Source organism: Diuraphis noxia, unplaced genomic scaffold (genome assembly GCF_037042655.1).
Source record: "Diuraphis noxia isolate RWA-SAM2 unplaced genomic scaffold, SU_Dnox_SAM2 contig0002, whole genome shotgun sequence".
Classification (NCBI taxonomy): Eukaryota; Metazoa; Arthropoda; class Insecta; order Hemiptera; family Aphididae; genus Diuraphis; species Diuraphis noxia.
The window spans coordinates 17,799,213-17,823,120 of record NW_028301712.1 but is presented as its reverse complement, the minus strand read 5'-3'; the positions used below and the strand labels follow the sequence as shown (position 1 = coordinate 17,823,120).

The 23,908-nt window shown below is 32.4% G+C and overlaps 2 protein-coding genes across 2 annotated transcripts in view; one reads left to right on the top strand and one right to left on the bottom strand.

Annotated features, from left to right (window-relative positions):
* gukh (NHS actin remodeling regulator GUK-holder) overlaps window positions 1–23,908 on the bottom strand; it is a 46,147-nt gene that overhangs the window by 8,949 nt on the left and 13,290 nt on the right. The window contains exons 2-6 of the mRNA XM_089221448.1: window positions 5,433–5,665; window positions 3,349–3,521; window positions 3,062–3,250; window positions 2,702–2,995; window positions 222–1,353 (exon numbers count right to left, since the gene is read on the bottom strand). Coding sequence (XP_089077574.1) covers window positions 222–1,353; window positions 2,702–2,995; window positions 3,062–3,250; window positions 3,349–3,521; window positions 5,433–5,665 — 2,021 coding nt within the window. The remainder of the gene's footprint in view (window positions 1–221; window positions 1,354–2,701; window positions 2,996–3,061; window positions 3,251–3,348; window positions 3,522–5,432; window positions 5,666–23,908) is intronic.
* Window positions 18,537–21,368, top strand: LOC149058171 (uncharacterized). The gene is made up of 2 exons (XM_089221449.1): window positions 18,537–19,149; window positions 20,196–21,368. The coding sequence occupies exons 1-2, from the start codon at window positions 18,796–18,798 to the stop codon at window positions 20,727–20,729; spliced, it is 888 nt and encodes a 295-aa protein (XP_089077575.1). The 5' UTR covers window positions 18,537–18,795; the 3' UTR covers window positions 20,730–21,368.

The following is a 23,908-nucleotide window of genomic DNA, read 5'->3' as shown; positions in this document are numbered from 1 at the left end:
GTTGTATTTTAACACGGTAGCTCAGGACCATATTAATCCAATTATAAGTTTTCGTTACGTATTTCACCGCGTGGCGCTAACTTTCCGTCTAACCATCGAATAATAATAATTATATACTAAATAATAAGCCGCCCACGACATCCGTGTGACATGTTATTAACATTTAATATACTGTTGTACACGGACGACATGCTACACGCCAGAAATGTATCGGTACGTACCTGCGACATAACGCTGTTGCAGTTATCTTTGACGGGCAGTGACCGGACGTTGGCGTTCACGCACGGACCAGGCTCGAACGTGTTGGTCGTGTGCGTCTTCTTCCGGCGCTTCAAGCTGTCCGACGTGTATATGACTCGGCCCTCGGAGTTTAGCGTCACTCGGGCGCCCGCTGGCCTGGGTCGCTCGGACGTGCCCACGGCCGGCAGTTCGTCCAGGTGTACGAATCCCTTGCTCGTCGCTGGTTCCGGTGGCTCAACCGTGGCCTTTACTGGTTCGGGTATCGCGTAGTGCGCCAGCGTGACGTATTCGCCGTAATCGTCCGTGTCCGGCACGATCACCCTCATGGCGGCGGTGCTCGTCTTCAGACTCACCTCGTCGTCGCTCATCGGTGGCGTGATGACGCACATGGACGGTATGCGGCTGGTGTTGATGGTGGTTTTGACCCGGAGCCTCTCCACCCGATCGACACCCTCCAGGTCGGAACACTCGGACATCTCCAGGTCAACTGACGGGTTCGTCACCGAGTCCACCGGCGAACTGCACGTGTTGTGCCCGCTGTCCGGCGAATCGCCGCCTCCGTGTTCCAAGCACGGCCTGGGCTTGACATCGATCATCAGTCCTTCCTCCTTGTACCTAGTCACATTCTCCTTGGTCAGTCGGGACGGAGCCGTTTTCGATTTGTCGTACAACGCCATCGAGGAGTCCTTAGGGCCGTGCGCGATGTTCCGGTCGGGCAGCGAGCCGCCGTAAGCGACGTCCGCCGACCGTTCCGACAGCTTGCTGCCACCCCTTTCCGGGACGTTCGGTGGTGACACCATCAGCGACGTGCACACGGTACCGGCCGAGCTCGCAGTGGTTGATGTGCTGCCCCGGCCGAAGACATCGTATTCGCTTTCAGCGGACGACGACTGGAAACTGGGCGTGAGTGCCGACGTTGAGTGCAAAGCGGACATCGGTTGTGGTGGATCTTCCTCCCGAAGCGTCTTCAGACCGCTGTCCACGTGGAACGAAGTGTAGTAACCTTCAGTATCACACGAATACGTAGAACCAGTTTCACCTTCGTCGCTGGTCACCGAACTTCCCCCGTGGTACGTCGGTTTCGTGCTACCACTGCAACTGCTAACGCTAGACCTGAAAACGCACGTTTACGGGTCGTATTATATAGGTGATATTCATTGAATTAATATAGGTAATAATATATGGCATATAATTAATATCGTTTTTAATTTTCATTTGTATATGACGTGTTATTTTGCGATTTCAAATACTTACCACTCATCATACTTTTATAACGGCCCTATAATAATAATCATATACATATATATTATATATTATATATATATATTAGTTAATTGTTCTTCTTATTATTATTTTAATTATTTACTTTGGCCACTGTTCGTCAAGATTCCAAATATTAAAGATCTTTATCATATTCGTGTATACATATATAGAACTATTCATATTGTCACTATAGGTTGTGATTAAGTTTTTAGATAATAATTTTCTGATTTTTTATTGTTTCTATATCAGTTTAGATTATTTATTATCAACCTATAGGGCTTATGACTGTATTAGAAAGCATAAATTAATAGTATTGTGTCACCAACTGATTAATCGTAATAATATATATATGTGCATGTTATATCTAAATAAGAAACATTTTTTAGTGCCACAAAATAATGTTAAATCTAATTTTTGTTACTGGTTAAAGTGACCTAAAAGGTTGAAAGTCGCTGCGGTTTAGATAATATAGACTTTGATCTGTACTCTGTGAACGTACATAATTATACCCATTACAATTCTTAATAGGAGGTATTAATATAAATTAAGTAAAAAATAAATACATTAACAATGAGTTTAAAAATTCCTGATAATTTTTTCATTATAGAATATAACACAGCTATTATAATGGCTGTTAACATTTTGAAAAAGTATCTAAATATTTTCTCTTCACATAAATCATTTTTTTTTATATATATATTGGAAATATATGAACAATACAATGGGGATCTTATCTTCAGTCTATGTATACATTAAATATACTGAAATTTAAAAATATGATAGTTTTATTTGAATGTGTCTGGTTATGTTTGATTGTTTGTATACCAATAAGATATATTGTACTCTTAGTTTTATTTAAAACGTATACATTTTATATTGCACTTTTTTAGCGTTAGTGTATCATTTAAAAAAAATATGTATTTATATTATTTATTTAATTATTTACATACCTGTATACAATGTTTATAGTTAAGATTGAAACCTAACCCTGTGAGGATTTTAAAAATTGGATTCTTAATTATTAACAATATCAGTGTAATTTTTAGTACCTGCTCGTTTTTAAAAAAGTTTACTTGATATTTTTGACATATAAATAAAATATACAAATATGAATGGCTTTTAATTTATATGGCTCCAGAAATGTTTAATTCACCAGATAATGAAATTATGTAATAAGTCCATTGATCAATGATCATACCTTGGTATATGACTAGTCGAAGTAGACTGTCCACTCTCTGAACTTGCTGACCAATTTCCAGATGAAGAATGCACTGGTTCGTCCTTATCCCATTTTCTTCTAGCCAACCCAACTCTTCCTTTGTCTCTAAGTTTCACTGCTGCCGACGATGTTGGTTCTATGTTTTTAAATTGTTTCAATCTCATTCTTCCCCAATCTTTCAACAAATCAAGGTTTGACCTTTTCTCGCTCACCACTACGGTCGTGCTGCTGGACACGATGTCGTCAGAGTCTTTATTACTATCGGATAATGAGCTAAAAATAAAAATAAACATGTTGTTTAGAGGTTCAACATTTCGGTTAAGCCCAGTTATAGTATACCCAATAACGGCTTCTAATTCTTTTTGATCAGTTCCAGCAATCGTATTCCTCCTCTTTCCTCTGGGCCTTTTGCTTTTTCGTCGTCTAACAGACGTTTCATATTCAACGTTCTGTAGAGATCTCCTAAGCGCGCTCATACGGTTAAAACTCCTGCCGGATACGTCAACTTCGACTATTTGCGGCGGGAACCTAAAAAAAAAAATAGTTTGTGTAATAAAATAAAAATAAATATTGACTGAAAATGTGTACAAGTTTGTATCATTGAAGTATAAAATATTATCACTTACTTATGTGCGATGACCTGCTGCTGTTCTTCGGGCGATGGTAGTTTGTGGTCAATTTGATCTTCTGAAACCGGACTCGGATCTCTAGGTATCCTTGATGAACAATCAGGAGCTACAGTTATGTCTCCTAGAACTTCTTCCGATGTCCATGGACGGAGATTGGTTATTGCCGCAGGCTGTGATATATAAATAAAAATTAAAGTTAAATCAAATAGAATTACAATATGGACGTATTGTCCTCAATAATTTATAATTAAGTGTAATTACGTATATTACGATATTATATAAGTTATATAAGTGGACTCTTTTTGTTGTAGCATTGTAATGATTTACGTAAGAGACAAGAGTATGAACAATGCTTAAACATTAAAAAAAATATTTTTAAACATGCATAATTTATTATTTTAAACATTTCGAATGAGTATTGTTGTTTATAATAATAATAAAATACCGAAGTGTTTTATGTAGGTACTTTAAGTATATCTAACGGCAATACGGCATGCACATGGTTGGTGTCCGAATCGAATGAATATATTGTTTTGTACATCTAACAACACAAATGCAACCTTGACCGGTACAATTGAGAATAGTCAGTAACGTTTGTCTTCCAATGAAACACTGTATGAGTATTCAGATGATTCAAGGGCAGGTTCGAGTATAATAAAACTTCTCGCTGTATGAGCATTTTTATTTCAAAATTATATGCCTACCTAATTCAAAATTTTTGCTTTTTATTCTACCCGTATTACTTTTAATGAGTAAAAAAAAATATCAAGTTTAATAAAGGTGACAGAGAAACTAGGACAATGATTTGTTTACACATAATTTTTTTTTATCGTGAATTAATTTTATTCAAGAAATACAGTGGAATACATTACAACGTAAATGGATCACCAGCTGGTATTAAAAATAAATAGGCAAGTATCTAACAAAGTACCTACTATATTATTTGTAATTTCAATATGCATTATAAATATTATGTTTAAGGCGTTTAAGCACTTAACATAATATTATTCATTTTTAATTGCTCATACTTCATTATTTATTTTTTTTGTTTTTAAAATTGATATCAACAAACATACCTAACTATTTTCTGCTAAATGTTAAATTTGTATACATTTTTTTTTTTTTTGCACATTATTGAATTTTTATAGAAACGGGTGTAAAAAAATCGTTCAGAGAACAATGAATAAAATAAATTGTTATTCTTCAAACGTTATACAATGTTTAGTTTTATGAGTCAATTAGATTATTGCAACCAGTAACCACCATGCTTAACACACCTGTTGCATCCGGTTTTAATTAATTTCTTCCTCTTACAAAAGTTTATATTTTTTTAAATATTTTTTTTCGTACTAACTTTTATGCGTGTAACAAAACAGATAGCATTATAAAACACATTTAATATCCATTGAATAATTAAATTCACACAGGCTCCAGTCATTTCAACAGTGCAGACCCTTTATTGCAGTATATGATAATATATACATATAGAAATATAATATATTTTACTATATATGTTTGTATATTGTATATACGTGATCTGATATAATCTAAGAAAATCGTCATTTTATTTATTTGTTTTAACGTTCAAAATATTAATAACTGTGCCGAAAACTTGCATAGGATGTTGGAATAACGGTCGTACTCCGTGATATGAATTTTGATCTTATCATTAATATCGAACCGACCATTACCAACGTATATGTATTTTGTAGGTACCTATGCGTGTTTGAAAGTTACTAATGCGCGTAATGTAAAATGATTTTATTGCGGTTTAATCGAATTGAGATAAAACGTTTAAATGTCGTTATATAGATGCTTCGTAATTTGTATAATAAAAACATTATTGTATTAATCGAGGAATAAATGGATATCGAAGTTTCATTTATTTATTTAATACCTACTTATATTATTATTTCAGACTATCGTACAAACGTACAGTTTTTTTAAATGTTTAGTTATAGTTGTGACTTAATGTATAATATGACTATGTAATGTTTATAAATAAACAAATGTTTAGTATTAAAATCACTTAAACTGTTATCTAAACGTAAAAATAATAGGAATAATATTAAATAACGGACCTTTCTAAGTTCTATGTCGTCCGGTAAAAGAATGTCGTCCAGTGATCGTTTCCTTCTTGATAATCGATGGACGTGAGGTTTGTCGGCGTATACTTTACTAGGTACTCCGGCTTGATCGTAGAGCCTTTTAACCCAAATAGGTCTATTTTCTGCTAATAATAAATTCTTGGTCTCTACTTGCTTGCTCTTAAAATGTTCTGTTTTCAGACTGAACGCTGTCAGGTCACTTTCAGCTGCGAAAAAAAACATTATATTATAATACTAGAAACATTAGACAATGTTGGTTACAACGATGCACTATAGAATTACCACAATCATCACATTACATATACGACCATACCTATATAATTTAATATTTGAGTTAACAATACGTTTCTTTACCAAGGTTGGTGTTTATAATATGTATCGCACTAAGATGCTCTCACGAGAAAATCGATTCATGAAATGCAAATTTAAATCTACCTAAAATTATTATGATTACTGTATTAGTACAATGGTCCTATTTCATCCACGGTGTATTTAATTCGAAATCTCGCTCCGTTGTAATTTTGTAAGACACGTGCATATTACAAGACAAGTAATAGGAGGTATATTTAAGATTGTTTTTTTAGCATGTTCGATTTATCGTGATCACCAAGCGCACATCTGTTTAGAGAAAATATTTCTATTTTCTTTTATTTACATCATACCTCATAAGTTGTATATAATATGACTACCGGTGAAAGTCTACGACTTAACTTGATGTTTATAGACGTAATTAGTTTTGCATAGGTACATATGAACAGAAACCTATCCCTGAAATACTATCCTATTGACAATATATTATTCTTTTCAACGTTCAAATTTACTTAACATATTGTGATTTTTTTTGTTTTAGTATTAATGCAATTTTATGATTTAATGATAAATAATTAAAATTCGAAATGCTTAAAATATTATTAGCTTCATATAAAAATGCATAAATATAGTATACATAGGTATTTATTCTTTGTAAATACAAAAATATTAGGCATTTTTTATCTTAATTTAAATATTAAATAAAACAATTAAAGAAATAAAGTAAAGGAACTCTGCTTAGTGATGAGTTGACTAAAAAACAGAAACAGTTATAATCCTGGCCTCGAATAAAGAAGTATGTAGTTAAATTAATTTTTTTTTAAGTAGGTCGTACCTATCTTATAAATATAAAATCATTGTTTAGTTTAATCGATTTTATTAAATTAAATAACTATTTATGTTATTGTTATAATATTAAGTATTATTAATTTTTGTTGGTGTAGAGCAAAATTATATTTGAATTTTGTTTAAATGTATTTCGATGATTAAATATTAATAATATTTTAAAATATTACAATACAAACGTGTTGAATTATTATTAAATAATTGAAATAAGTTATTTGTCAGTACACAGATTAGTAAAAATATAACATAAATAAAACATGCTTCGTAAAAACTCAATATTTTTTAACGGTAAAGATTGGTAAAAATGAATCTTAGAAATTAATGCTAAACTTTATCAGATAAACATTAAAATTTGACTAGGTAGCCAATTGATTATTAATAAATAATGATATATACATGGTTCTTTCGATGTCATGCTTCAGGTTTTATTTCTCATCTTTTAAATGTAGGGCATACAAATTGCATACCTACTAAGTTAAACGTATTGCATTAAGATTATTAATGATTGCATATAGACTTTATATTATGTTTTTTAATTGTATTAAAGTTTTGGTAAAAACAGAATCAAGCAACCGATCATATAATAATTGATATTTTTTTAAACCTTAAATTACAATAATACTTTAGGTGTGTTTTGCTTTTTAAACAATATCTATGCGGTATTGCATATACGATATACCAAAGCTTGTGGATTTAAAAAAGCAATACGCCTAAGAGTGGTTTTTATTATAAAATCTACTTGTTAAAGTGTAATAAATTTATGTATACATATATTGTACCACCACATATATACATAAATAAAACTAATAAAAGTAATAGTTTATGTATATATCTACAATTTTACTGTCTATAAAACTAGTTCAAAAAGGCAACTCGTGATGAGTCAATTAAATATGATATAATTACAGGTTTTTATGCAATGCATGCGTAAGTGCAACAGACAACACAATAATTATTATTATGTCACAACTTTATTAATAAATTCTCAAACGCTAATGATTTATTATTAATAGTAGTAGTAGTATACCTACATATACTTATGCAAAAATTAATTTAAATGAACCGTATATAATACTATTAACTGTATTTGTTTCTCAGTAACGCAATAAAAAACTATACGAATCCTAAAAGTGTGACGAGAAAACTCTGATTTAAATTAAACTTTGAATTAAAAACAATATATAAGTACAAAACAGTTATTTTTTATTACTTGTCTGGTAGACAATAAAATGTAGTACTTACTTTTTGTGGCTTAACACAATTTTTTAAGTAAACCACAAACACTATAACTACCCTATTGTATTATTGTATAGGTACTTTATATTTCATAAGTCGTCTCAAGTAATATTTTTATAGACGCATATATGTCAAGTATTTACTTTAAAACGTCAAAATATAACTGAGGAGCTAAACACGACAATCTCGATTGTCAAAACATCCTATTTATTATATTATTACATCATACGACGACTTATCCGATACTAAAGACTTTTATTAATCATGTGGCAGCAGCCACGGCATAATATCCGAAAGCTGCCTTGCTCGTTAGATCATATTTGTTATTTTCGGGATTCAAAAAAGTGTACGTAAGGTAACGTGTTATAGGTAGTCGTAAAAGCTATTTATAGTGATGTTTTAAGCATGCTAATTGCTCATATTTCTAATTCCGTTTGTATGCATAAGATCATCACATTTACTCAAAAATTTGTAATTTTTGGAATTTGAATGCATACTTTAAGACCAAATAATGAATATAGTTTTTTCCTATGGTGGTACATACTTTATTTCTCAAAACCCCTTTTTTTCTTTTGAAATATAATTCAAAAACGATCATAGTTTCTGAATGATTCAATGGTAAATATATACGTAAAAGGTCTTTTTAATATTTGATTTCATCAATTAATAAAATATTATAAAATATAGATGTAAAATATAATTTGAAAAAATTAGATTTACTAAATATTATTGGGCTATATGGAATTTATAGATATATCTTATGATTTACAAAACATAATATATTATATGGTCTGCAATGCGACATCGTTACACGACATTATATATTTTGAGTCCGACACAATCATGTATGTTTTTATTCATCGGTGACCGAAAAATGTAATTAATTGTTATCCAGACTGAGTCCACGTACTTATCGGCTCTTGCCCGGGGGCCGAGCGTCTTCACTGCACCGCCGCCGCTGCATCTCATTTCACGTGACCGCCGCCACGCTGATGGCATATACAGACAGGCAATAAGTACGATATACGCAGCGCATATTATATACTCGTCACTACAATACGACCAGAGGGTACATATATATATAATAATATATATACTATTACACTATAATACTGTACCTACTGTAGCCATTACTACTGCAACTATATATAATATATTACAGTAGGTATATACGTAGCGGGTTCGGTGAACTCCTCGCCGAGCCGGCCGTCGCCTGCAACAGCGCACGCACAACGGACGTTCTCGCATGTGTGAGTGTGTGTCTATAAAAGGCATGGGCCGCGTACATGTCTTATAGTGTGCACTGCATAGTCGCGGGGACTAAACGGGACCGGTCCGTCTCGGGCTGACCGGTACGTGTGGTTGTAGAGATATATCACACGTGGTATATATACATACATATATAGCTAGTACACGGCATCACAAACGCGACGGTTGACGAGAAAGACCAGAGATATAGAGACAAACCACTCGGGTAAGTAGAGAGAGACAGAGAAAAAGAGAGGGAGAGAAAGCCTCGATAGGGTGAGGGGGGAGATATAGATACAGAGAGAGAGAGAGAGAGAGAGAGAGAGAGAGAGTGAAAGGATGTCGTCGGTGGAAAGAAACGCCGTCTGTGTGTAAAACGAACGTGATGCGATTTCGAAAAATATAATGTCTACAATGTCGGCTGCTTCTCTCGACGTATACTTATAATCGTAATCCTTTTGTCGCGCGGGCACCCGAATCGTGGGAAAACGGTCCGACGATTTCGACACACCGTGGCGATTATTAACGGAGATCTAAGTAGCCTATACGAATGAAATATATATTTATCATAATATAGTGCTATATGTATAATGTATATATGTATACACCTATTATAAGTAAATACGTATAAAATATAATTGTCAAGCTGTATAATATTATCATGATATCTATATATTTTGTTTTGCGTTTTTTATTTTTTTCACTGTAGTTTTTTTTTTTTAGTTTTTGTTTCCCGGTGCGTCTTCTACTCTGACGAAATATCCTGCACGACGAATTGTTGCCGATGTGCACGATCCGCGAAATCAAACACGTGCGTACCCCGAGAAGATGGTCTGAGGTCGGGCCACTTTTGGCAGCGTTCGCGAGTCAAAACTATTTTTACTGCAATCGACTGACCTCGCGCAAATCAAACGCGCGAAATGTAAGTCAAAAGATGTATAAACATTATTATTTTTAGACGATGCGTAAAACCTCGGCATATGACGGTATCGTTGATGGCGACTTTCGAGCTGAAAGTTGAATAAAGCAAGGTAACCAAACATAACAAAAATCATATTAATGCATAATGTGTTGATGCGCCACGCTAGTCTAATATTTTTTTCGTGACAATGCCTTTTATTATTTTTATTTCAAGAAGTTTGGGAATATCGATAGGAATAGGTACAACTGCGATTAATTGCAAGGTTAATTAAGGCACCTATAATACTTTTGGATCTAGAAAAAACCTCGACCATTTAATCTTATCATTTTACTATTTTAAACTCTTGTGTTCACAAAATTGTTTTCACGTTACTCATTTACTGGAAAGTTATTTAGTAACCTACATAATATAGCATTGATCGATGATCAGTAATATATTTGAACAATGATGAATAATCATTATTCTTAAGTCTGTTGCGATAAAATTCGGTATAATGTCATATAATATATTAAAAATAAAATACATCCGAAATTAATCTATTAAATTAAATATTAACCTTATTAGTAGTTATTATCGCTTATCAACATTCTTAAACAAAATTAGGTACTTCCTATAATAGTCAATATAGTGGATTGTATGCGTGAATAATTAATATTTATAATTTATACTATAATGAACATAGAATATTCAATTTAGGTAATTAACACTATATACTTATAAAAAATTATATTCAATATATTTAACGAATCACTCAAAACAATAAATTATTATTTATAATCGGATGTTTAAAGGGTTTGTGCTTATAAATAAACAGATCAAATAATTAAGTGTGTCATCCCAAGTTTTAACGTTTCTTTCGGCGCCAATGTAATTAGGGAAGTCTACTTGAGAGAAAGAATCCCCATGGTAGTTTATTTTTATTTAAATATTTAACATTAATGTATTTATTGCTATCTTGATACACTTATTAATTATGTATTCTTCAAAATATAATATTTCATGTGGTTAATGGTTTACCCCTTCTTTTACGGTATATGCTTTGAAGTTAACACAATCTATTAAAATTAAAAAATTAAAATAAATAACAAAAAAAAAAATTTTTTATTATGAAAAATGTTTATGTTAATATAGGTCATTATGATCATACATAAATGCTTTATCTACCATAACCATACTAATTATTTTCTACATAGTGTTTGATACACCAATCCATTTTTAAGTACGTTTATAATATTATTATAGTTGCATTCTATTTTAAAACTTATTATTACTGTACAATACCGTTATTCTATATCAATTATGTTATATTTTAATATGTATCAACTTAATAATTAAGTCTTAAATCTTAATTATAATACTTAACTGTTAAATATGATTTATATGTTCATTTTTTTTATATTTTTTAACATGATACAAATATAATATTAAAGGCTATAATATTGTTGAAAAAATAATAAGAGTTTATAAACGGTATCAAACAATTGAATGCCATTTTATATAGACAAAATAATTCAAACACTAATGACAATGATAAAGTATATTAGATAGTGGAATGACAGTCAATATTATCTATGGTCTGCTCTTTATTGGTCCGTGGAGTCGGTATTTATAAAACTAAATATGGTTTATGCGTTAAAATTGGTTAGCTCATTTGTCCTGACTTATTCTATACCAAAAAACATAATATTTTGATTTCAGTGGCGGTTTTGATAAAACATCAAGGGGGCTATTTTCAATTTTTGTGCCCCCCACCCTCTATAATAGTTGCATATATAACTTATATATATGCATATATAACTTACAGAACATAACAGTTGACACAAAAAAATCCAAGGGGGGGGGGGCGAGCGTCCCCTTCGCCCCCCTAAAAACCGCCACTGTTTGATTTAGTTTTTAAAAAACACACTGCATACTTGATGTGACGTTAACGAGAAGAATAAAAATAACTATACCTACTATAGTTTATTAGTGCTTGAATTGGACAAAAAATAGAAGAGGGATGCAAAAGTATAGAAGAGGAGATTATTTATACTTTATACTTTATAGGTAAATAAATTTATTAAATTTTCCCTTATAAAGTTATAACAGTAATAACAATACTTTTAAATTTAAAAAACAATATTTTAACTAATTTAATTTAACGAAAAATTTGTCATCACGAGGTGTCGCTTTTAAAATTTAGAAGTGGTAGTCCGTCTTCCCACGTCACTCGATTGAAGTTTATATATAGTTTAATGGTGACTGAAGACAGTATTATAGATACAGTTTTGATTTTCATATCATATTATAATGCAGGTACCAGGGTAATTCATTTTAGTGTGCCAATGTTCGATAATATATTCCATTTTTTTTTTTTTTTTTAAATATATTTTTATTTATGGTTTTCAAATCATGACTGCTTGCATGTGTATGTATTATATACATTTAAACATGGCATATATAACACATATTTAACAAACGATTTTAGTTTGAAGGTAATTATTTTTGTTAATAAGAGAATGAGATGAGTAAGATAAATGTAATAAATACATTTTTTCTACTTGACTAGAATCAAAAATTAGAATGTAAAAAGAAATAAGAAAAATTAATATTAGCATAATCACTAATTTCTAATAACAATACGTAGTCTATAATTGACTCAATTTGTCTACGAGAATTGAACTTTGACTCATATAGTAGTCCTGGACTACAAATACTCAAGAGTCAAGATCCCGTTTTTTTTTTTAATCGAATGAACCAGCACATCCATTGGGAAATGTATAATATAAATATGTAATGTATTTGTAAGAAGCTCGTTTTTTGCACATAAGAATTTAATTACATGCAATTTAATATATATATAGTATTTTCTAGAAAGATCGATTTTATAATAATCTACGTCGAGAATACGATTTACGCGTTCCTTGCGTAATACAGTCGATGCGTTAAAACTAGTTTAAGTATATACATTGGTATACTTCGGGACTTAATCCTCGTGACATTGTTTCCCACAGGAGTATATCAACGAGGGCTAATGAAACGAGTGCTTCGAGCCGACGAAAAGCAATATCCATAAATCGCGGTCCCTATAGGCGGGGTTTGAGTGTTTTTAGGGCTAATTGAATACCGGGTTTACGCGACTGTAAAACCTAAATGTGATACTTACACGTGTGCACGCGCACTCGCATATCTGTGTGTTGCGTGTGCATGTATACGTAAAAATGATTCACCCCGCAGCACCACCATCCATGCGGTCTAAGATAAAATGTGCGACGGAAAAACGATCAAGGATTCCAAAAATAACGCCCCATGGTGACGTTTCACCACAGTCATCTTTATTCAGACACTTTTCGACTTTGAAACGAAATAGACCGGTATATTTAACTCGATGAATAATTATTTATACATTTTTTATTTATCAATGGAGGGACTAGAATACGATCGCCACGATATACATACGTGGTCTTGAAATATAAATATTATATTATAGTGTTACAGGCAATAGTATAGTGCCTGAAATATTCAAGAATCTTAGGCTTTATATTAAATACCAATTCATAATAATATCATATAGATACCTATTACCTTTAATGCTATAACCTATAGCAGTGTATATGTATGTATACTGTATAGGTATGGCATTGGTCGGTTTTTCAATTTTTGAATACTTGTATTATTTAATATTAATAAAAGATCAAACTGAACAACACATTTTAATGATGATTGATGGTATTTACCACAGTTACGAAAGCAAGTTATCGATGGACATACGAGCTATATATTATTTATACGTCGAGTTATATTTTATTATTTATTTAATAGTGAAGCTGTCGATTGTCTAAATGGTTTGGTTTAGGAGCGGAACGGTTTTTTTGTTGTTCTCATTCAAATTGTGGCAGTATTACTTTTAAGTAAGATCGTGAGTGCCAATTTATTCGTCATTTGTGGATATTTACATAAAATATACTGCGACCCACGCGTGACCAATGATGGATATGAGAATATTAAATATAATGAGGATAATTTTACGACAATATTGTCCGAGTGAAAACACACGCCTGTATTGTAGTGCTTTATACGAAATACTCGATGGTTCAAGTGGGCAAACTCTTTAAACTCGAATCGCTTAAGACGTCTCAAGGTCTGTTCATATAATTGTACTATAAAGGTGCTTTTTCACATTTAATGTGCATTAAACACGTGTTCACTATAGATCGTAACAAAAATTCGATTTTATACCATCGAAAACGCGCATAAGACGAAACTCAATAATTTGTTGCTAAAAAGTTACAATAAATACGCAGACTGTTGGAGTTTAGTATACCTACAGTGATGTTGTTGGTAAACGGATGACGGTATAAAACCGAAACGCGGTATTATTCAACACGGTCGTCTCTTCTCGGAGGTGGTCGGCAGATAAAACGTGATTCCCATTCGATCGTGTGGGCTCTCTACGTTCACCGCTTTTCAATAGGTATTCAACACTTGTATATATATAAATACCAATATAGGCCTGTCCCTCTATATATATTATATATATGTATACACAAGTAGAGTTTACCGGTCGGTCGTAAAATAACTGTGTTCCCGATCTTCTTACACGGAACCAATTAAACGAGATTCTTGTGCTCGCGTCATCCGAAGCCGATACTACTATATAGGTACCTAATACTATACTATATACTACTACTAATAATAATAAATCCGACCGAACACAATCGTCGTGGGTAAAGCAGCTTTTTATGCCGTCCACTTTTTCCCGGCAATCGACGTATTTGTACGCGGTTCATGTATACATACCTACCATAAATCGTACGGTAAGTATGCCCAAGTATAATAATTAATAAATGAATGTTATATAATAATATGACAATAATTTTATATAAGTACCGGTACACTGTGTATTTCTGTATTTCCTACTCAGTAGGTGCCTACCTAAATTATATGTGTAGGACTTCACCGAGGTTGTCATTATTATCACGTGTGCCAACGCCATCACGGAGATGGATGGCTAATTAAGTGGTCAAAATTAAAATACGCCTACGAAGACTGCAGACGACAAATTATTATCGACGACCGGGTTATACGCCTAATTGAACCAAATTACATGTTGTTTGCGTTCTATACACGTGTCACGGGTTAATTTGCGCAATGTCATCTATACCGGAACCATGGTTACGACGCGACAAACGAACACCGCATAATAATAATAATAATATAAACTTGCACATTAATACAATAATATTGTCTTTCCGTGTTTAATATGTGGTGCGCTACATAATTATTCTAACATCTTTAGAACAACCCGACGGATGGTAGATTTTAGAGTGGTAAATCGTTATGACTAATGAAGGGTGAAAGGTATAATATATTATAGGTATGTCATAATAATATAATAATAATAATAGCGAAATCTAAGTTTCCATGAAGCGTTGTTCTTGAACGGTTTTAAGATAGTATATTATTGGTTTGAAATGATACGTTCATGTGGCTGTCATTTCAAAATACATTTCTATATCCTGTATTATACAGAAACGCAACCGATTGAGTTGTGGACGTTTGTGATTTTACTTCTTTATACCAAGATTCACAAGATATAATATGTGTTCAATGTGTTGACTCCTAAGCCTAATATTATTGTAAGCACACTCACTCGATGTTTTCTATTCAACCACGTACATATAAATCTCAAAGTAGGCAACTTCTTGTCGGATAAATAAATATACTTGTGGACATGTTATTATTATTACTGTTGTATAGACTGTGTCAGAAATACATCCGACGTTTTACTGTTATCACCGAACATACCGATGTAAATGCAAACAAAAGAATATCTAACTGTTTATTTTGAAAAAATAATGTCTTATTTTCTACAAATATTTGTCATAGGTACATTCGAATATTATGCTTCGATAATTTTTAATTTTCAAACCACCCGTATTGTTGACAATACCTGTTCCACAGCCAAGTTTTTATCATTATCATTTTTTTAGCACGATATTATTCGCGAAATTAAAAAAAACAAGACAACAAGTGAAAATAAGAAAATAAACAATATTAGAAAAGAATGGCGAAACGAATCGATCCGGGGTGCTGAATTCCAGTGTATTCTGCACAGGAAGCCAAATGATTAGTAAATAAGCCCGGTACTTTCATCTACAGTATTATAATATATTTTCTCATCTAATTGTGTACTATATCATGCCATGATAATTGCTATACCAAAAAAAAAAAACAAAAATACAACAAACAGATAAAAATAGCGCGCTATCATTTTTCCGATTGTTTAAAAGCTACTCCACGCGCTCACGTACATATATATTTTATAATGATATCAGCGCACGTCATCATAGTATAGTACATTTTATTATAAAATGTGATAAATTATCATTTCTCGATCGAAAGGTTTGCTAAAAATGAAAATATGTGATTCTCGTGCTAGGCAGTAGGCATACGTTTTTTCACAGCACCCGCCCAAACGCGAACACCACATATATGACAACTATTAAGGGCGATTCGATGGTGGCCCCCGGGATGTTGAGCAAACAGAACGTGATAGTCATAATAATATTATACATTTGTGTGTTTTATAATAAACTTCTATGAGAACGAGGAGATATTTTGTCCATACCTTATAATTTATTAATATTATAGAACGTCGGGCTGAGGAAAATAAGAACGCTACGATTTGTTTATTTCAATAAGTACGTGTTTGTTCATTATGCTGTTATTTCATTATTTATTATTACTACGGGGTATAAAATACGTTGATATTCCAAGAGAAAATATATACGATCCACGCGTATATAACGCTTTATGCTTTATTACAAGTGTTGTAAGCAACAATAAAAAATAATCTGATCAACACTAGCAGCAGCAGAGTAATAGTGACGCGTAAGTATTGTATTATGCATACCTATATTATACAATAGCTATTGTGCCGTTTCAATACGGTCGGGTACCTATGCAGAAATTAAAATAGCACGGGGCCATAAAACTGGAAAAACCGATCATTTGCGTGGCGTACACAAATCTATATAGCGCCATATTATAATATTATAATAAACTTAAGAAGATAGGAGAACAGAATTATTATTATTGGTATTAAACTGTAAAAAAAAAACATTGTTAAATACTCGAGACAAAAACCAACATTTGAGTTACCAAGTATAAAAACGTCAAGGGTACAATGTTTGACGGTTGCGAACCGCCTCTAATTTCTAGACGGAGAGGCGTCACGCATTAGTCGACAGTGTCACTGATTTTCGCCCGTGGCGCTCTACGTCGTTTTATTATTATTATTATTGAACGTGTATGTGTACACATTTTAACAAATAACGTCGTCTAGTTGAGCCTTGAACAGAATTTCGCACACAAATCAGTGGTATAGAAATCGCTTAGTCGTAGACAAGTATTGATCCAGGATTTTTTATTTGTTGGACGATGGCGCCATTATAGATTATCGGGTGAAATGAAAATTTTTCTCTGGTCTCTTAGAATAGATGTGACTGGTTTTTTTTTATAATTTTTTAAAAATCTATTAAGTACCAAAATTACGAAGCTATTGGCACCCCGAATGAGCCGTATCATCGCGTTTTTGTCATTTGTAATATTTTCGATGACAGAATTAAATAAATTTTTACTGAACGTTTTCCCTTCAACTTCAAGGTCGATTTATCAATATTCCCTTACTAATGCGTTTTTATAGTAATATTTGAGTCACATTAAGTAGTACACTTGAATTTTCTACTTAAGATTTTTGGAACATATTAAAGGTTATAATTACTTCTGAATCACTAAAACAAACCACTATAAATCTGTAAATTTTGTTGTTATTGTAAAAACACATTAATGCATATCGGAGAAATTAAATTAATCAATAAAATATAACAATCAATTTTTTGCAGTCACGAGAACAGGAAGGAAACCATCATAAGAACACTTAGACTATTAGACAGTAGCAGTCCGGAGTCGTTACTTATTAGTATTACAGTAACGGACGGACAAAATGCGCTTTGAATATATAATAATAAGATGTATAATATATTATTATAGTGAGTATCGTGCATATTTTCACATAGGTACTTTAATAATAAACTCGTATCGTTTTCAGAACGATTTCGACGGATTCTGATTAATAACAAGCTGCTTTTTATTATGTAAGATGTATAATATTATACAAGTGTGTAGAACAACTCTCAAAACATGGCAAAATGTAAGGGACTGTTCTTTTTATTTGTCTATATAGTATCGCACACAGTCGTATACGTATTATTGTAAAACGATTTTATTCATAGGAGATTGAAATTCCTGGAGTGTTTCGCTGTTTTTTAAATGAAATAGCTGATCTCTCGAAAACAAATTACACAAGTTTGAATTAATTGCGACTGCGGTTTGATGTTGGTTTTTTGCAGTACGTCAGTACCTACTATAGCAATAGTCATGAAATGTTTGAAACCGCAAGATATATACGTATGTACTTTATATGTTTGTAAATAATACAAATAATTAAAACAAGTTCCATTCATATTTCATTTTGTGGGTAAAGCGTCGATTACATTGAGCGAGTTTACAAGCTGATAGTTGGCTATTTAAGAAGCGGACTAGTCGGCTAGTGCGATTGTAATGATTACACGCAAAACGTGTACTACTCGCTCAGTAGCCAACTAGCTAGCGAGTAAAAACCACGTGTACTACCCCGAGGCGGTTTGCCGTTGTGAATATTAGGTACCTACGTTTTAATTAAACTAATATTACGATTTTTAATCGACATTTCTGCTTGTAACTACTGTTAAAATGAAGTGGAACACAAGTAATATTATACAATTTCTTAATGTGTACCAACAGTACCATTTGTTATGGAATATAAAAGATAAAGACTATTGCAACACAAAATTAAAAAATGAAATTTTCCAACGTTTTTATAATGAACTTAATGAAAATCAGTTAATTGGAGAAATGGATGTAAAGCAATTGAAGGCTAGAATCAAATCCATTAAAGATGTGTACAGACAAGAACTACACAAAATTGAAAAAAGCAAGAAAAGTGGAAGTGGTACCGAAGAAGTTTATTCACCAAAGCTTGCTTGGTTTAACGAAGCAAATTATTTGTCAGAGGTTTTGAGTACAAGAAATAGCAAATCAAATTTGGTGAGTAAAAATTTTTATTTTTAATGAATATTTAGGTATTTATAAATTAATAATAATTAACAGATCATTTTATATTTATTATTTAAATTGTTATTCCAACTTTCTCCCACTGCCACGGCAGAGGATTTTCTTCTATGAAGTGGGTAGCATATGCTCGTCTGACATCCTCAGCAGCACGTTTGTAATTATTGCTGCCTAAATTATTAATAGGTTGCAAAATGTTTGCATTTTCCCTCCATAGTCCAGGTGTTATATTTCCAGTATTTAAATCCTCTCTATCTACTGCTTGTGAAGGTAAGTAATTTCCTGGAGCAGTCTTTCGTAACCAATTATGAAGACTGCAAGCTGCCCAAATTACTTTATCAGTAGTTTCGGGTTTTAAATCTATTGGTCTTGAAAATATTCTGAATCTCCATGCAAGTATGCCAAAAGCATTCTCAACAACTCTTCTGGCACGTGAAAGACGATAATTAAATACCTTTTCCATATCACTTAGCCCAGTTTTACTATAAGGTTTCAAAAGATTTGTTCTTAAAGGGAATGCATCATCTCCAATAATAACAGCATGGTCAGGTATTCCAAGAGTATTACTTTCCATTGCAATATTTAAAGTACTATCTCTAAATATTGCGCTGTCACTTGCGCGTCCATTGCCACCTACGTCAATATAAGTAAAGCAATAATCGGCATCAACCATGGCAAATAATATGATGCTATAGGTTTTTTTGTAATTAAAGTAGGTTGAACCGGAACAAGGAGGTCTTTTGATAATTACGTGTTTCCCATCAATGGCCCCGACACATCTAGGGAAATTCCAACGTTGGGAAAATTTATTTTCGATTTCTTTCCATTCATCAACTACTTTAGGTACCTGCAAATAATAAGATTAATAAATTAAATCAGTTAACATATTATTAATAAATAATAAATATTATAAAAATAAATATATATGTGTAATATATTATGTTATTTATTAACTCATCGTTGCGAAATTTATTTAATAAATCTACTTTATTTGTGCATTATCATTTTTGTACTATTTCTAGGAGCTATCGCAAAACAGTGAAGAAATAGAGCCAGATGAGGACGGTCAAAACTGCTCGGAATATGATGTGTCTAACAACGAAAGCAGCTGCCCAAAAGAACTCCACAAAGAGAAGCAATCAACAGAAATGAGACCACCAGCAGCATCAGTGAAAAGGGTCAAAAAACGAGTAGTATCCGACGAAAACTCAAATTCTGAAATATCAGTCGCGATTCAGCAATTGGACAAAATTGCACAGTCTGCAGCAGAGGAGAAGCCATATGACCAGTTCGGAAAGTTTGTGGCGGCCGAGCTTCGTCAGTTGCCGCAGCGACAAGCAATTTTACTACAACAGGAAATTCAGAATTCTATCATTCGTTCTAAGCTAACATCTTTGGAGCCTACAGTTAATTTAAATTCCCGAGAAGCAAGTCATGTTCCATTTTCACCAGTCCCATTTTCACCATCTTCTGACTATTCATTGTCTACCTCCTCAAATGACGATGATGTTTTAAAACAGGTTATGTTTCAAACATTTGGACCAAGTTCGCTGTAATACTAAATATTTACATATAAATATTGTAACTATATTTTTATTAAATACATTTCTTTAAAAAAACGTACTGTTTTAGTTCGCAAATTAATTGAAAATCATGTTTTATATATTATTTTCAATGGTAAAGGGGGGCTTAACCTATTTATAGTGGTTTATGTATTTTTTTTAGAATGTAATTTAATATATTTTGCATACCTATACCTGTAACTACCTACAACTGTTTAAAAAAATTCTTAAAAAAAATATTTGAGTAGTATTTAAAATCAATTTGAAAAAGTATATAGAATACTACTAAAAAAAATTTGTGGTATTCGAATATTACTTAAATACTTGTAATATAATATTTGAGACAAATTTTAAATACTAATGTATTAGTTATACAAATATTATTTTTTTTATTTCAGTCTTGTGTCAATTTATCTTACATTACAAGAAATATAGAAATTATTTTAAAATGGCATTTTTAAATTAATTTTTACATACCTCAATGAATGGTCGAAGGACGAAAGAAATCGCCGATAGCACTTCAGGCAAAAATATCGATATAGTCGATTCGGGAACTCGAAAAAGGTATTGCAGAGACTTAAAAGAATCGCCAGTTGCTAGATAACGTAGTGTTACTTCAAGTTTTGTGATTACTGGGATTGCCATTCTCATAACTGTATCTTCTTTTTTGAGCATTCCATCTACCATCTTCAGTAAATCTTCAAAATGGGTACAGTCTAATCTCAAAATATTGCGATAAGCTGAAGCGTCTTCGTCCTTCAACTCTTTCAGTAAACTGCTCGATGCACCATACATCTCGCGTCTGCCTATCCATTGTTTCACCCATATATTTCTTTGCCTTTTCCGCTTTTCTTTTTTTTTTAACTCCTTTTTGATAGCATTAGCTAAAATAATGACACCCGCACGTACAATTTCCGTCGACATTTTGTCGACACTGAAACCATAAACGCCAGCGAGTAGCGAATAAAGTAGACCAGCTTTCAACTTTACTCGCGGATAGTTAACAATCTGCTAGTTGGCTAGTGAACATGATTACACTAGGCGAGTTTACTAGCAGATAGTGAATTTGCCAACTATCAGCTTGTAAACTCGCTCAATGTAATCGACGCTTAAGACCAGAAGAAAGAGAGTCTATCGTTTGACATACGGGCGGCATATTGTGATAAAATATGAGACAGGACAGATGGTCGGCAGCAGGAGTACGGCACGTGCTATGGTTCGGCGGCAGTGGTTCTAATGATTTAAATTTGAACATATTGTATCATAATCTTACGTGACGTTAAACGGCGCGTGTATCTAAATATTATATTTATATTGTTGTATCGAAAACTATCCAAAAAAGAAAAAAAAAATGTTAATAAAACAGACGTATCAATCACCATAAGAAATATGACATAAAATTAATTTATTAGATACGTGATGTTTTTTCGTTATATTCAGCGTAGATAATATTAGGTACAATGATAGGAAAAACAATGCTCAATGTAAACTTTACATTAAGCATTTTTATTCTTATACTTTACATTGTAAAGTATAAGAACAAAAATTGCTTTGTGATATTTAATCTTATATATAGGGAGTGATTATATACATATATATATATATAAATTCAAATGAAGCATCACCTAAACATTTGTAATTCACGAATAAACAAGCTGACAATAATGTATATATTTTAAAACTGTATGTAACTTACAACTTAATTTAATTCTAAAAATATAAAAGCATGGGTGAAATATTTTTTGAATCCTCGTCCTGCCAAATTAATTTTTAACTTAAAAGCTTAAAAAATTTAAAAGCCATAAAATAAAATAAACAATCAAACATTCATAAAGATAATATATCGAACGATGCAACGGCATAAAATCATGTGTCCAATCATTTGTCACTTTTTATTCTGAACATTTGAGATTATCTGGTTCAAATAACAGAATTTTTATTAATCGTAGTCATAAATCAACTAGTTTGAACTCGCACATGATCATAATATAATTGAGACCACGTAACCAGCATATATTGTAAAAATTAATGTCATACCGTCGTATAGAATATGATTTAAATTAATAATTTAATGTTAAAATACCGAAAGTTACATAGTAATATTCTCTTAATTAACAAAATACTATTGATAATTTTTAATTCAAAAACATAGTAGTGTAATATAATACTTTAAACAAACGAGTACGTACACTCGGGAGAACAACAATGCGTGTAGTACGTTTTGTTTACAGACATAGCATTTTTTTTTTTTAATTTTAATACGTTTTAGTGCACTAAGAACAGTTATTTATACGAAACTATATTAAATATCATATAATAATATATAAAATAATAATAATAATAACAATAATAATAGTAATAATAGTAGTAAAATATTTCCGATGTCATATGTTGTTGAACGAAAATGGAAACAGGGAACCGAATTTCCGTAAAATTTTTTCCCCTTTGGCAAGTACTTATAGGTACATAATACATGAATACATATAGGTACTGCTGTGTAACTGCGCGGACGTGCCCACTCTCGATTTATGATTTTTGCGCCACTTGAATTCGCGATCACCGCAGTATGGCGATATAGTAAGTTATATATATAGGTATTGTACATGTGTTCCACTTATACAGTGTACTTGCGTTTATACACACACAGAGACAAAAAATCGTATTGGCAACGAACACTCGATTTATAATAAAAAAAAAAACAAAACAAAACAAACTCCTAACAATTCACATCACGAATTATCTCTCGCGGCCGCGCCTCCCCATCGACATCTCCGCAGTATTATAATATATATAAATCGCACGCACGCTGCACAAGTGTTATAGTCCCCCCCGTGATGATTTTTTTTTTTTGGTCCCCGAAACTCGGCTCGATCGTTACGCGTTATTGTTCTCTCGTAACGTATCGGGGCTGTACCAAACAACCCTCAAACCATGCAAAGGTGTTGTACCCCCGAACCACGGTTTATGGTATGTATATATGCATAATACGTGAACACGTCACCTGGGTACTGATTTTACGATGCCATGTGTTTAGGAGGGGTGGAGGATACTATAGCGATCGGTCATGAATGACGTGTATATGCGCGAGTGTGTGTGTGCAATATACGCACTTTAATACACACGTTGATCCCAATTGTATTACGATTTAATGTGCTATTGTCGTCGAGCGCATG

Coding starts and splice junctions, on each gene's coding strand:
- LOC149058171 (XM_089221449.1), top strand. CDS start 18,796: ATGAAGTGGAACACAAGTAATATTATACAATTTCTTAATGTGTACCAA. Junction 19,150..20,195: donor GAAATAGCAAATCAAATTTG/GTGAGTAAAAAT, acceptor TACTATTTCTAG/GAGCTATCGCAAAACAGTGA.